The following is a 16,086-nucleotide window of genomic DNA, read 5'->3' on the forward strand; positions in this document are numbered from 1 at the left end:
AATAAATTAACCTATTAAAAACGAATATATCTAAATAAATATTTACCACAAGAATTCTTTTTGTTGCTCTAACATCGCATGAATAAAACACTGGTTTTTGGTCTTGATCGCTTCGGAAGTATACACTTCGAGAGTGTCTGAATTAAAACAGATCGAATGGTATGTTGTACAATGCCAACATGATGAATTTGATCTAACACATGAAGCTCAGACTCAAAATGATTTAAATTCTTGCGATTCCACCACGAAATTTGACGGAGTATTACAAAGATTATACATTCTTACTACTCGAATAGAGAGAAATTTTAACGATCGGAGCAAAGAAACTACAGGCTTTAGATGTAATTCACCAGACATCTTGATTCTAGATTTCTTTCTGTAAAATCCTTTACATTGAGATTTTATAGTTTAAGCCTGACCTTTATTTTAAAATTTAAAAATATTGTCTTTGGGAATAATTATTAATTTTTAATACAATTAAGGTTAACTAAGTATCCCTATCCTTCTTAAACAAGTTTTTATAAATTAATAAAAACAATTATATTCAATTTTTAAAAACAACCTAGTACAAAATGTACTTATACAATTTTCAGTTAATATACTATTCAATTACCGGAAAAAAAACATAAAACATTAAAGTTTAACCGATATTAGTATAGAAAAAGTATATCGAAGATATGAAAATAACAAAAAGAATAATAAATAATCAATGGGTCGTTTGATATAGGAGATAGATTGTAGCCCAGATGAACTTTGTTTAAATCAGTTTTAAACAATAAATTTTCCAGAATATTTGTTTAAATAATAATGATAATAATAATAATAATAAAAACAAAAAGATATTTATTTAACCAAAAAAATTTGATACCTGACAAAAAAGATAAGAATATCATTTCTGGAAAAGTTATTGCATAAAAAAGATGAAAACAAAGGATATTTTAATATAGAGAAAAAAGAACTTTACACCAATCCCAACATTAAATTAATAAAACTAGTTAAAAAGGAAAAAGTAGATTATGAAATATTAAAAAGAACCTCCACCGCCTGAATTAAATTAATAAAACTAGTTATTTTAGAAAACATATTTAAAAAACACTTAAACTTTTTAAAATAAGAACATTTAAAATAAAAAATATAAAACATTTCAAAAATTATCACTTTCACCAAATAAAAAAAACAATTAAAAAATAAAAACACAAAAAAGTCTTTAAATAAAAAATGTCTAAGAACTATTCCTCAAAAAAATTAAAACTATAAGGTTTGAGTCCTATTTCAAAAAATAAATAGTTTTAGTTTTTTAAAAAAATAAATAAAATATTGAAAATACCTTGAGTCGCAGTTGGAAAAGTTGCCGACGATCGTTTAAATTTTGATCTGATCGAGATAATTTGCAACTAAAAATAAAAATATTTATTTTAATTATTGTAATTATTTTTTTTAAATTAGTATTCCTTACTCTAAAGTTGTAACTATTTTAACTTCTTGTCGATCCAAATCATTAATAAAAAATAGAACGATCATGCCTAATTCTAAACGGATGGTATATCTCGTTAGGCGAAAGTCAGTTGTTATACTTAATTGTTTTTTTCGAAAAAAGGAAACTTGTTGTAATTGAAATAGTAACAAAAGGTCACGTTGAAGGCTCCTACGATTTTTGTGTTGGCGAAACCATGGGATCTTATTTAAATTTTGATATAGGCGCACATGTTTTCCAATTAGGCGTAAAATTTCGTAAGAAAACCAGCCTTCAAGAGTGGATTGAGTGTGGAACAATAAGCCGTCAAACTCAAAAGCCTCGTGGGGACAGACAAAATTAATAGAATGAACGTCAAATAGACAAGAATTGTTATTGATTCTTCTAGAAAAAACCGAAACGAAAACAGCTGGAGATAATTTGAAAGAATTTTTTATAAAGGGACTGTTGCCGCGAAAACTGCACGGCCTGGGACCCTCCTACGCATTGTAACCCGGCCACCTGAATTAAGGGCTTCAAAAGTCGCATGATGACTTAGGCCTAAGGTGGTGCCTTGGGTATTAGCCTAGCTGATTATTATTATTATTATTATTATTATTATTTTCAACTATACGTGGCGGACTGAAACACCACGATAGCGACCCTTTTTCCTTGTAAACTAATTGTAACTATTAAAATAAATCCCTACTTCACTAAATTTAAAATACTTATTTATTTATACTATTTACAATTGCACTCATTTGGAGTAATCGTTAGAAAATATCTGCTTTGCAGAACGCGCTGCTTTGCAGCCGAACTCGTTAAAATCTAAATTAATTCTGTCGTTCTAATTTTCATTACAATCGTGAGTTTTCCAATCAAATTATTTTTTACACAGTATTTAAGGTTTAAAGGTTATAATACACAATTAATTTTAGTATACCAAGATAAAAATCATACTAGTTTGATTTTCATATTTTAACCTTTTAACTCTGGATTTATCGTATGTTTTTTTTTACAATTTTACATTTTATATTTACAATGGTTTTATTTATAGACATTTTTTAAGCTACGCAATATTTTATTTTACAAAGACCGAAGAGCGATACAAATAACTCAATTTAAGAAAATAAGTTTTTACACTCCCCGGAAATGCAGTTTGAAGTAACTGCATTAACTAATGATATTTTACACTTATTCATCATTACAAATTTCCAGTGGATATAAGAGTTGTATTGGTCTGCGGATAACACTGCCGTTTGACGTACGAACGACACACGAAGGAATTTTACCATCACGTCCATTCATAGTCTCAGTAACAACGCATAATTTCCACATATGCTTAGGAATTTTGTCCGTATGTAGTAACATCACATCTCCAACTTTCACGACCGTTTCGCGTTTCGCGATCGTGACGTGATGCGCCGAACGCAATTCTAACAAATACTCATTTTTCCAACGATTCCAGAATCGTTGGGTAAGTAGCTCTTGATAGCGCGCGCGTCTATCTATCGTCTGACGCGTTTCGTTTCGCGGTTCCAAGTTTACGTTACTCGGTGGTAAACTAGTCACTCTTTTTCCCAAAAGTAAATGAGAAGGACATAGAGGAGAGGGTTCATGGACCTGGTTATAAACGAAGCTTATTGGTCTAGAATTAATAGATGCTTCTGCCTCTGTAAGCACGGTTTCCATTTCGGTATAGTTCAAGGTAGCACGACCCAAGATTTTCTTTAATGTGGTCTTCGTAGAACGTACAAGCCGCTCCCAGAAGCCACCCCACCAGGCTGCACGCTCTACTATATATCGCCATTCAATTCCTTTCTCGCCTAAAAACGCTTTGACTTCGGGTTGATCAGCCTTTTTGAATGTCTTCGCGTTGTCTGAATATACGACAGCCGGAATTCCTCTTCTTGAAATCATGCGACGAAAAGCGAGTAAAAAGTCAGAAGTGTTTAGAGACGGTACTAACTCCAAATGCAGAGCTCTTGAAACTGCACACGTAAATAAGCATATATAAGATTTATCCAGTTTCTTATTGTTCTTGACGAAAATTGGCCCTGCAAAGTAAATGCCGATGATCGAAAACGGGGGAGACGGTTCAATCCTTTCCTTCGGCAATGGAGCGGTATCAACGACGCACGGCTTAGCATTTAATCTCTTACATATAGAGCATTTTCTTAGTACGTTCTGAGTCAGTTGTCGGGCTGTGGTAATCCAATAAGTTTCCCGTATTGGCGTTAGAGTTTCTTGGACGCCGCCATGAAGAGTTTGTAAATGACTTCTCCATACTAAGAGTTCCGCTAATCGCTGGTTTTTCAAAATGATGATAGGGTGCTTCTCATGATATTCCATACTGGATTTTTCAAGTCTACCGCCAACACAGAGTACCTTGTTTTCATTATAAACCGGTCGGAGCGTAGTAAATTTCGAGTTCTTGAGCGGTTTGTTTTCATTTAATGCGATTATTTCTCGAGAGAAGTCTTGTCTTTGAATGGACTGTACCCAAGCTGTTTCGGCTTTTTCAAGTTCTTTCGCGTTTACTGGTCGTCCTTCGTTAATGTTTCTTTTACGGAACTTGTCTACGCATCTGAACATCAACGCGGTAATTCTCAAGACTTTGGACAATGAACCCGATTGTCTCTTCACAATGGACGTTCAAGACTAGCTTACGTTTTTCGTCTTCTACTCCAAGTGGCGCAGATGGAAAACTGCTAGGAAGCTTTGGCCAAGAATCTTCGTTTTCCTTAAGCCAGGAAGGCCCTTGCCACCACAGCTCACTGTCGATTAAGTTTTGCGCAGTCAGACCTCTAGTGGGGAGATCAGCTGGGTTCTGCGTGCCAGGAACGTGATACCAATTTTCTTTGTCAGTAAATTTCTTTATTTCATTAACCCTATTTGACACGAAAGGTTTCCAAGCGTCGGTAGAATTTTTCACCCAATGTAGGGCTACAGTCGAATCTGTCCAATAGTAGGTTTTGACGTCCTCTCTTTGAAATGTATCTTTGACGTATTTTACTAATCTCACTCCCAGCAAACACCCCATCAATTCTAAGCGGGGGAGAGTCAGTTCGGTAAGTGGCGCGACTCGAGCTTTAGCCGTAATCAAGGATACTCCAATTTTGCCCGTTAACGTCGTGAATTTTACATACGTGACTGCTGCGTACGCTTTAGTACTCGAGTCACAGAAGCAATGAATCTGGAGTTGCTTGATATCGCCGTCTGCTTCGTAAAAATAATACCTAGGTATTCCAAATTTCCGAAGAACAGGTAATTCTCGTGACCACGCTTCGAACTTATCTCCGTGATCTTTCGGTAAGTTATCATCCCATTTTAAGTCCTTGATTTTCCACAAGCTTTGGAAAAGAAACTTCGCTCGTATCATAAATGGAGCCAAAACGCCAAGCGGGTCAAAAACCTGCGCTACCGCGCTTAACACGAACCGTTTAGTTTTCTTCAAATTTTGAAGAACATCAATCAAATTTGCAAGGTTAAAGGATAAATTGTCCCTTTTAGGATTCCAAATGAGACCCAGAATTTTTCGATCGTCATTGTCAGCTTAGCTCTCAAACAATGGAACGCCTTCAGATTTTAAATCCTTATTTCCCCACATTTGTTTTAATTCTAATGAGTTAGAATTCCACTTCCGCAATTGCATTCCGGCCTTCCCAACGATAATATTTACCTTTGATGACAGTGAAAATGCTTTTTCGGAATCTTCGGCGCCCGTAAGTAAATCGTCCACGTACAGATCGTTTTCCAGAGCTAAAACTTCAGGACTTTTGTTATCAAATTGGCTTAAATGAGTCTTAACCGTCGCCGCTAGCAGAAACGGACTCGCTGTAATGCCAAATGGGACGCGAGCCATTCGAAGTGTACGATATTTCTTTTCTACAATTCGGCCATCTTCATCGTAAACCCATAAAAAACGTACAGAATCTCTATCTTCTTCCGCTAAGGAAACTTGTAAAAAGGCTTTGGCAATGTCTGCCGTTATCGCAATTTTATGTACCCTGAATCTAAGAATCAGTTTCAACATCTCGGGATTAAGATTCGGACCACTCGATACTTAGTTATTGAGAGAGGGTGCGCCCTTGCCGTGCGCCGACGCGTCGAATACAATTCTCAACTTTGTAGTTGAGCTACTATTTCGAATAACTGGCTGGTGCGGTACGTAATAAGATCCTGGACCTGGGGCCGTCTGTACTTCTTCCGATATGCCTAATTCAAGTTGTTCTTCCATTACTTTCTTGTAATCGTTAAATAAACTTGGATTACATTTGAATCTACGAACTAGACCTTTCATTCTTTGAACGGCTACTGCTATATTGTTAGGAAGGCTTTCTTTATCCGTTGTCCATGGCAACCGGACCTCATATCGTCCATTTCTAAAATTAACGTTTCTTTTAAATTGTTCTAGAACTTGATTACCTTCTAGGTAGGATTCGGGCTTGCTAACGATACCAATAGCTTCAAGTTCCCAAAAACCTTCGAGAATTTTTGACACTTTAGTTTCTTCAACTCTAACTCTCAGTGACGTTATTGAGCAATTTACGGCATTAGTTCCGACGTTCTGAGAGTTAACCGGACCTTGAATTGTCCATCCCAGACGCGTCTCAATTGCAACGACTGACGAGTAGTCGCCTCCGATTAATAAGCTTATACTTGCACAACTTTTATTGACATTCATTACATCGGTTATCTCCAAACCTCGTTGTTCAATTATGTTCGTTATTCCGTCACAGTCTAATAGAGTTACCGCTTTGCAAAGGAAAGGGACTTCTATGGCCTCAATATAAATCTTCACCCGAGGATCTCTCGAATTTTGTAAACAAAGTTTTACTTTTCTTGGTTTTTGTTCTACGGGATTCTGATTGCCAAAATTACTTATCGATATATTTAGCTCTTCTATTACTGGCAAATTTAAAGCACGAGAAATGTCTTCTTTAATAAAGGTAGCTTCGCTTCCTCCATCGAATAGACAACGAATTTGAAATTGCGCATGACGTTCGTCAGTTGGATTTCTAGCTATTGCATTTGCCGTTTGCAACAATACTGTTTTTAGATTTGACCTTGTAGATACCGTCGTAACAATAGGCTTGACAATTACTTCTTGTTTTTCAACTGGACTTTTAATACTAGTTTCAGTTTTCTTCTCTTGATTAAGGTTGGCCTGATTATTTTCGCAAATGGCTACGTTATGGGTTCTTTTGCATAAACGACATGACCTAAATTTTGATCTACATCGGTTCATCGTATGACTGCGCCTTAAGCAAATAAAACATCTTGATTCTTCTCTAATTTTGGTTTTCTTGTCTTCGAGGGACATAGCTTCGCAATTTATAGAACTATGCGCCGTCGTTTTGCAAAATATACAAAAACATTTGTCCGACTGAGTGTCCGATACTTGGGTAGCTAAGGCATTTGCTGAAGCCACTTTATACGGTTGTCTATTATCTGACCTTGAATATCTATGTCTATCTCGACTATCTTGTCTATCGTGGAAATTTGTCGAACTGTCATTTCGCTTTCCGTAATGGGTATTCAACAATTCCGCCCTTTCTCTAGCTTCTAAACTCTTTCTTAAGAAAGCTAGAACTTCGTCAACATTCCAATCCGCGTCTGAATGACGAGTTAAGCTATACGATAATCTAATATCTGACGGAAGGCACTCTAAAATTTTTGTACATAAACTATTTCCCGGCGAATTAGTGTCTACTCCTAAACCTTGAAGGCATTTTATATTGGTAAGACAGGTGTTGTAAAACTTGCGAAGCGCTTTAGTATCGTTAGACTTAGGGACAGGTTCTAAATGTAACAATTGCGATTGATGTTTATGAATAATTAAATCGTTTCTCCCGTAGTCCCGTTCTAATACCGCCACCAATTCGTCGTACACCTCGTCGGAGGCAGTTAAATTTGCAAGTGCATCTTTCGCGTCGCCTATTATATATGAAGCCAAATAGTTATATTTTTCTACCTTTGTAAGTTCAGTTTGTCCAATCGATGAATGAAACCGACTCCAAAATCCTTTCCACTGCATTATGTCCCCATCGAACCTCGGCATTTAAAGTAACGGAAGGTTAGGAACCGGCCGCGAGCGCACTGAAGACACGACACTCCCACAATCAGAAACCGAATCACTTCTGGAGTTATTTGTGGTTTCTTTCCGTATCCGTCCACTAGCCCTCTGTTTCCAAAGAGTTATGTTGTCTCGAAATGTGTGTGCAGCCTTCAATTCCGTCTCCAGTTCGTCAAGGTCATCTATAAGATCTTCTAACTTTCGGTTTACTTCGTAGAGCTCGACCTCTTTTAATGATAGCAGTTCCAACGTCTCTTCGATGTCTTCAATTGACGCAGTCTGGTCATTCACCATTAGCTCCAACTCATCTCTTAATTTGCTTGCTGCCACGTTGATAATATCTTTACTCAGTTTAGTCTTAGCCACTTCAGTGGTTCTACTTCTGGTAGCCATCTTGCTTCGATGGTAACTGGATATTGATGTTCGACAATTGTCCCGGGTTTCGGCACCAAAATGTTGCCGCGAAAACTGCACGGCCTGGGAGAGCTTATTTTCAACTATACGTGGCGGACTGAAACACCACGATAGCGACCCTTTTTCCTTGTAAACTAATTGTAACTATTAAAATAAATCCCTACTTCACTAAATTTAAAATACTTATTTATTTATACTATTTACAATTGCACTCATTTGGAGTAATCGTTAGAAAATATCTGCTTTGCAGAACGCGCTGCTTTGCAGCCGAACTCGTTAAAATCTAAATTAATTCTGTCGTTCTAATTTTCATTACAATCGTGAGTTTTCCAATCAAATTATTTTTTACACAGTATTTAAGGTTTAAAGGTTATAATACACAATTAATTTTAGTATACCAAGATAAAAATCATACTAGTTCGATTTTCATATTTTAACCTTTTAACTCTGGATTTATCGTATGTTTTTTTTTACAATTTTACATTTTATATTTACAATGGTTTTATTTATAGACATTTTTTAAGCTACGCAATATTTTATTTTACAAAGATCGAAGAGCGATACAAATAACTCAATTTAAGAAAATAAGTTTTTACAGGGACAGGCAAACACAATTTTTTTAAAGGGTTCTATTAATGCTTTACACTCAAGAAAGACAGTTCTCATACAGTAATTTTCAACTCTAATTGAAATATCGTTAATTTTAAAAAGGTTATAATTCCTAACTTTACGTAAAGCTAAATATTTTAGTGAAAAAGGGCTAATAGCGAGAGGATGAGAAATCTTACGAGAAACAGTCAAAACTTCGCGAGAGCCCATGGTTTATAAAAAGAACACGTTGAAAAACACGCTTTTATAAGAAAAATTTTAGAATATTTAATTTTTACATCCTGATTTTAACCTGTTTTAAAATCAAGTCAAAAGACAATTTTTTATCAAATACACCCTGCAGAAATATAATTTTATCCCTTCGTTTAAATTTTATACCTCGCAGAAATATATTTCTTCCCATAGAATTTTAAAAACATCTAACCCTGTAATTAACAAAATTCTTACATCTATAATCGATTTTTAAAGCAAAAATATTAAAACTCTTAGGGCGTTGTCTTTTTTGTCACGGAAATTTCAATGATAAAAAAACTGATTAAATATAAAGTCCTCCAAAAAAAAATAATAATTTTATATTTTTAAACATGTCTACATATTTAAATTGTTATTCACAAACAATTTTAAATACTGTTTACATACTGATAAATTATAACTAGGTTCTATCCTTGTAGTATTAATCACTTTAATATTCAAGGTTTTATATTTTGAAAAAAATTAACGAAAAATACATTTGGTATAAAAGGGCAAAATTTTACTATTGAATCATAACAGGCTAAAATGGCTTCCACAAGTAATAGTCAAATCTCCGCGAGTCAGGTAGTTTCAGTTTTTGATAGGCCCGAAGAGGAGATGTTATTAGAGTCGGACGAATCAGATGGGGACTATATTCAAGAGGTTCGTCGCATGTCAAACATCGAAGAAGTTGGAATCGAACAATCAGTGAAAGGCAAGAAAGGTGGAGTGTCTTACGAAACTAAAACTCCGAAAAAAAGCGAGCGACAAGGGGGTATATCTAGATATCCAGATATATTCATATAAAAACATCAAATATCTTCCCCAAGATGAACTCTGGAAGGGTGATTATAAAAGGGTGAAATTCTTAGCTAACACCCTATCCATGGATGTTATTCGAATCATAAACTCAACAAACAGGCTGAAAAAATTAATTGAGCAGACGGAAGGAAAAATTGTTGTTCCACCCACGAAGGCAAGTTAAACTCATTAATTAATTATTCGTAATAGTAATTAGAATAACATTTTAGACCTGGAAACGAAATTAGAACATGGATGACTCCAGTGATTACGATTCGAACTCTCAATTAGACTTTTCATCTTTAAACAGTTTTAATTATAAAAAGTTTTAAAAAATTAAAAAATTAAGCCCTAGAAAATCAAAAAAGTGGAAATGTAAACAACTTGATATTGATCTAGAACTAATAGACTTAAATCCCCACACATTTATTTTTTACAGTAATTTAAAAAGATTCTTTCCAAAATTATCAAATACGTAAGATAACAAGCACCCGGTTTCGATTTCCTCAGATTTGCAATTCAATCGGAAAATTTAGAACATCCAATTAACATTAAATTTATTAAAATTGATCAGTTAACTGTTTCTCGAATATTTAACCATATAGCTCGCGTTGCTCAATCGAAAAAAGATTTCTTACTAGATGGAGAAATTAAATTTAGTATAATTCTTTTGAAATCCCCACAGAAAATGGGAAAAAAAATTTAGCTTTAAAAAATAGAGATATTATCGATCTTGATGCTTTTTTGAAAACTAAAACCAATTTTTACTATATCAACAACATCGATAATTTATGCGTGGCGAGAGGCCTCACAGTCGGATTAAAGCTCTGTGAAATTGCCGAGTACAAAAAGAAAAAACTTCCATTAACAAGTGTTCTTAAAGAATATCAAACCTTAACATACTTTCGTAGTAAATTACAAACTGAAGCAGCTAAGAAATTACACGATGATGTAGGAATTGCTCAAGGAGCTGTAGAAATTGGTGATATAGCTAAATTTCAATCATATTTAGACCCAAAGTATCAGATAATAATATTTAACGCCACTGAAAATTTTCAAATTTATTTCAAGGGTTTTCCCCCTGCCGAAAATAAAATTCTACTTGTAAAAATTGGCACGCACGTTCATTTAGCTAAAAATCTACATTCCATTTGGGGCGGTGTAGCTTCGTGCTTAGACTGTGAAAAAATTTTTATTCAACCACACATAGAAACAAACACCACTGTTTTTCTGCTTCAAATATAAAATGTAAAAGGTGTTTAGGTCGATATTTTCACGAAATTTTAGAAATTCCTTCAATTCGTTGTAAACTTTGTAATCGATATTTAAAAGAAGGGGAATGTTATAGTTTTCACCTGAAAAATGAAACTTGCAAGCTTTTCCACAGATGTGAAAAATGCTGTGTTCAATTTGAAACTTCAAAAACTCACAAATGTGAAACAACTTGCGAGTCTTGTAAAATCGATCATCCTCCAAACCAACATTATGTTAAACAGTCGACCTTTAAAAAGAATCCAAGATCCTATGTATATTTCGATATTGAAACTATAATTGAGAATAATGTGCGTAAACCTATTCTCTTAGTGGCACAAAGTGAAATTTTAAATCAGCCTGTGGAAACCACGGTTTTTGAAGGACAATATTGTGTAAACAACTTTCTCAATTTTTTGTTTCAACATGAAACGATTTTACTTACGGATGGGAAACGGAAGAGAAAAACAATTAGGCCGAAATTTACTAACCTCATCGTAATGGCCCATAATCTAAGATCTTTCGACGGAATGTTTATTATTTCTAAATTAATTAATCATGTCATTCCCGAGGTTATTTACGATGGAGCCAAGATACTTACTATTTATATTAAAGGGGTAGATATTCGTTTTGTAGATACTTTGAACTTTGTTAGTGCTCCATTAAGACATTTTCCTAAAATGTTTTCTTTGCCTCAATCTAAAGGATATTTTCCCTATATTTTTGGGACGAAAGACACTTTGAACTATTCAGGGAAAATTCCGGACGAAAAATACTTTGAGCCCAATAAAATGAAAGAATTTGAATACCGAGAATTTAAAAATTGGTATTCACACAAACAGCTCGAACCGGTCTATTGTATTAAATCAGAATCCAGAGCTTATTGTCTTTTAGATTGTAATTTATTACGCTTAGCTATGCAGAAATTTCGCATCTTATATAAAGAACTAATTGAAATTGATATCAGTAATTATGGGGGTATTTCTCTTTCCGGGGCACTTAATAATGTATTTATCGACAAGTTTTTAGAACCATATACCTTATGTACTATTCCTGCTATCGGTTTCGCAAGTAGACAGAATCAAAGCGAGATTGCATTAAAATATTTATCTTGGTACGAGAAGGAAAATAATTTAATTTTGCAAACTGTCAGAAGTTTAGGGGGAGAACAGGCTGTAGGTCCGTATTTTGTAGATGGCTACTGTGAAAATCCACCCATAGTAATTGATGTAATGGGTGAATTCTGGTACGGTTGTCCAAAACATTTTTCTGGCTCGAGCTTTAATTCAATTGTCGGAAAAACATTCAAAGAAATTAGAGAAAGAGAATTAGATCGAAAAGAATTTATTGAACAAAATTTACCAAACCACACATATATTCAAATTTTTGAATGTGAAATATTAGAACTGTTGAGAAAAAATGCCGAGGCGAAAGTATTTTTTAATACAATTAAAATTATTCCTAAAATTAACCCTAGAGATTCTTTAGTTGGAGGGCGTGTAGAAACAATTAAGCTGTACCATGAAGTTGAACCCTTACTTGGAGAACAAATCCGATATTTTGATTTTTGTAGTCTGTATGCGTATTGCTTACAAAAAATGGAATACGGTTGTAAAAATGTTAAAGTTATCACACACAACTTTGATTATGCACCGGACGCGTATTTTGGAATAATTAGTTGTCGAATCCTCCCCCCAGAGACCTCTACTTACCCGTTCTCCCATACCGATTTAATAAAAAACTTTATTATCCTTTATGCAGAAGTTGTGTAATAAATAATGATGAAAAATGTACCCACAGTATTGACGAACGCGCTATAACGGTAGTCTTACCTTCGGTGGAAATCTACTACTCAATAAAAGAATGTAACTACAAACTGTTAGAAATTTTCGAAGTATACCATTACAATATTACAACCAATTTTTTCAAACCATATATTGACATTTTTTTAGAGCAAAAGTTAAAAATTCAGGATTTCCACCCAATATTAAAACATATCAAGAACAAAAAGAGTATTTAGACGCGATATACGAAGCTGATGGAGTAAGGTTAGAGCCTGAGGAAATTGTTGATAACCCATCCTTAAGAACTTCCGCGAAATTGGCGCATAATTCGTTATATGGCAGCATGACGTTAAGAATGGACAAATCATCAACTAAAATTATACATAGATACTCCCAATTAACCGAGATTATAGCAGACACATCGAATAAATTAACAGACTTTCATTTAATCAACAACGATGTTGCCATGGTAATCTATAAAAAAAAGTGAGCTAGCCCCAACATTTTCAAAAGGTAATGTTATTGTGGCTTCCTTTGTCACCAGTTACGGTCGTATTCATGTGCATAAGATAATTAATAAGCTGGGAAAGCGTGTAATTTATTATGACTCTGACGGAATAAAATTTACACATAAACCACACGAGTGGCTACCCCCCCTTGGTGGTAATTTAGGTGAACTTACGTGCGAGACTCCGAATTCATATATCACAAAATTCGTATCAACTGGACCAAAAAGCTACAGCTATAAACTTGAAAATAATCAGACAATTATAAAACTTAAAGGAATAACTCTTACCAGGGAGAATTCAGAAATCATACATTTCGACGCCTTCAAACAAATGATTTTGTGCCAAATACCGAGTTTAAGGTGAAAATTCCCTTTAACGTAATAAAAGATAAGTACAAAATGCTTTTACGTGTTGGCAACTTAAGTAAAACTTTCAAAAAGACTTTTTGTAAACGTGTGCTACAAGATAATATTTCTAGTGTCCCCTACGGCTATTTAGAATGTGAAAATGGCGAATTGTAAAATAAAGTTGTCTTTTAATTATAAATCTAAAAAACATGTAACAAAAAACTTGCAAAACATGTTTCATTTAACAACATAGTTATCGTAAATGAAATCTCTTCCGAAAATCGAGTAAATACTTTTTTTTTAAATAACCTAAGATTTAAACTTTTAACTTCCAAAATTGAATTAATAATTTTTTGGTGAAGGAAATATTATGATTTTATTTTTTATTCAAAATGTTATTTTTGTATGTTATTATGAAGTTTATATAACTGGTGAAGGAATAGTTTTGATAAGAAACATTAATCTTTAATAAAATAATTTTTTAAATTTAAAAATGTGTTTGTTTATTTTTCATATATTCTATAAAATAGTCAATTTACTAACAAAATACGTAGTATGTTGTCTTTGTTTAAACAGTAATGTCTTATATAAAATTTCTTTCACCATTTCGAATGATGGTGTCAGGACCTACCATGTCGGGCAAGTCAGCATGGACGAACTCACTAATTAGATGGAAGAATGAATTAATTGATAAACCTCCAATTAAAATTATTTATTGTTATTCGGTTTGGCAATCAGGTTACCACGATTTATCTCAGTTTTTAACCGATATAGAGTTTTTTCAAGGACTTCCTCCAATGGACACCGAGTTCTGGGAATCAAATAGAAATTCTTTACTTATTATTGATGACTTAGCAGAAGAGCTTTACAAAAATGATCAAATTGCTAAATTGGTTACCGTAGACAGTCATCATTATGAAATTTCAGTCGTATTAATCTCACAAACCCTATTTCCTCGAGGCAAACAATCTCGTTTAATCTCTCTTAATATGTCATATCTAAATCTGTTTAAATCTCCTCGAGATCTAAGTCAAATCCAATATCTGGCCAATCAAATATCTCCAAATAATACAAAAATAATTAAAATAGCCTACGATATGGCTACTAGAGAACCTTACAATTCACTATTTATAGACACATCTGTAACCACTCCAGATAGCTTACGATTAAGATCGTACACATTTAATCAAATCGGACCACAAATGGTAGTTTTTTCCAATAATAAATAATTTACTATATTATTATCAAGTTCATTAAAGAAAATGACACAAAAAAAGACAGTACGTAAAAAAACTACTCCTATTGCAAGTCCCTCTGACAGGTTTAAAACACACTATCCATATTTAAATTTATTGTATAAATCTAAAGGAGGGATACGTAAAAATTTATTAGCTAACAGTTCTCCAACGCAATTAAAAGCCTTACAGACCGTTTGCAAAAACTTGAAAGGGGGTGGAATTATATTATCTAAAGCCAAAAAAAACAACTTTCTAAATATAAAAAACAATACGGTTCTTAGCCAGTCCGAAAATTTCGCAAAAAAAGAAGCGTGCTCTAATAATTCAGAAAGGTACGGGATTCTTCATACCGGTATTATTAGGTTCTATTGTTCCTTTAATTGCCAATTTATTCAATAAAAGATAAAATGAAAAAAATGATTTTAGTTCCCGCATCGAGTGTCGGACAAATATCTCAAGAAAATAAACAGCTTGTTTCTCCCCAGGAAACTTATTAGATAATAAGATGCAAAATATATTAACTTCTAATTTAAACAGCCGCTCTAAATTACGAGAATTTCTGAAAATACTGAGCGAGGCCCGGGAAATGAGAAAAGCGATACCGGTACCTAAAGTTGAAATTACAAACTTTCAAGCCCCCGGACCTGTTAGATCATTAAATTCCCCGTTCGCCTCGCAAATTTATTCACCCTTCAAAACGCCCGAGGGAGTTAACGCTGGCGACGCTGCAGAGCTGCGTTTAAATACTATGACACGCAAAATGAAAGACTATCTCAGCGAGAGAGAAAACGAGCAGAGTAGAAAATTCCCGAGTTTCTTAAAAAATGTAGAATCTTGGAAACGGAAAGCATCTACGCCGATTTTTAAGCAACAAAAGACAATTACTGATGATAGAATGCATAAACGATTAAATCGAGAAAATGAAATATTTGAAGAATACTTAGAAAATACCGATATTGGAAGTCAATTAAGCAAGGAAGATGATTGGGATCGAGAGCTATCTTTGGAGGAGGGTGCTGTTGGTGGCGTTCCAATATCTACGCAAAAAAAATTAAAATTACCATCCCCCAAAAAATCGCCAAGGCCAAAAAGACAGACCCGCCCTCCTTCTCGTTGGCAAGAATAATAAAAATGTGTAAAAATAATTATGTGTGAAATAAATAAACACTTTTTATTTTAAACAAATCGATTTATTTCGTTTCCACTCTTTCATCAAATGAATACATATATTCAACAATGCTAAACTATCATTTCTTTTTAAATCGAAATTATACAATTCGTTAATTATTTTACTGTAAGAAATCCCCATACATGTCGAGGTTATAAAATAAATTACATGAGGTCCGCAGTTTTGGCTTTTATTTGATTGA

At 33.9% G+C, this 16,086-nt stretch overlaps 2 protein-coding genes across 2 annotated transcripts; both read right to left on the reverse strand.

Moving 5' to 3' along the window:
* Nucleotides 1-2,647: 2,647 nt before the first annotated feature.
* Nucleotides 2,648-5,489, reverse strand: LOC149933829 (uncharacterized). Its single transcript, XM_090157452.1, has 3 exons — nt 5,136-5,489; nt 4,084-4,904; nt 2,648-4,040 (listed from the first exon to the last, which is right to left on the reverse strand). The coding sequence occupies exons 1-3, from the start codon at nt 5,487-5,489 to the stop codon at nt 2,648-2,650; spliced, it is 2,568 nt and encodes an 855-aa protein (XP_090013578.1).
* Nucleotides 5,490-5,519: 30 nt separating this feature from the next.
* On the reverse strand, nt 5,520-7,493 carry LOC149933830 (uncharacterized). The gene has a single exon (XM_090157453.1). The coding sequence runs from the start codon at nt 7,491-7,493 to the stop codon at nt 5,520-5,522; it is 1,974 nt and encodes a 657-aa protein (XP_090013579.1).
* Between the last annotated feature and the right edge of the window lie 8,593 nt (nt 7,494-16,086).

This window comes from Leiobunum rupestre, chromosome 8 (genome assembly GCF_980474605.1).
Source record: "Leiobunum rupestre chromosome 8, qqLeiRupe1.1.hap1, whole genome shotgun sequence".
Classification (NCBI taxonomy): domain Eukaryota; kingdom Metazoa; phylum Arthropoda; class Arachnida; order Opiliones; family Sclerosomatidae; genus Leiobunum; species Leiobunum rupestre.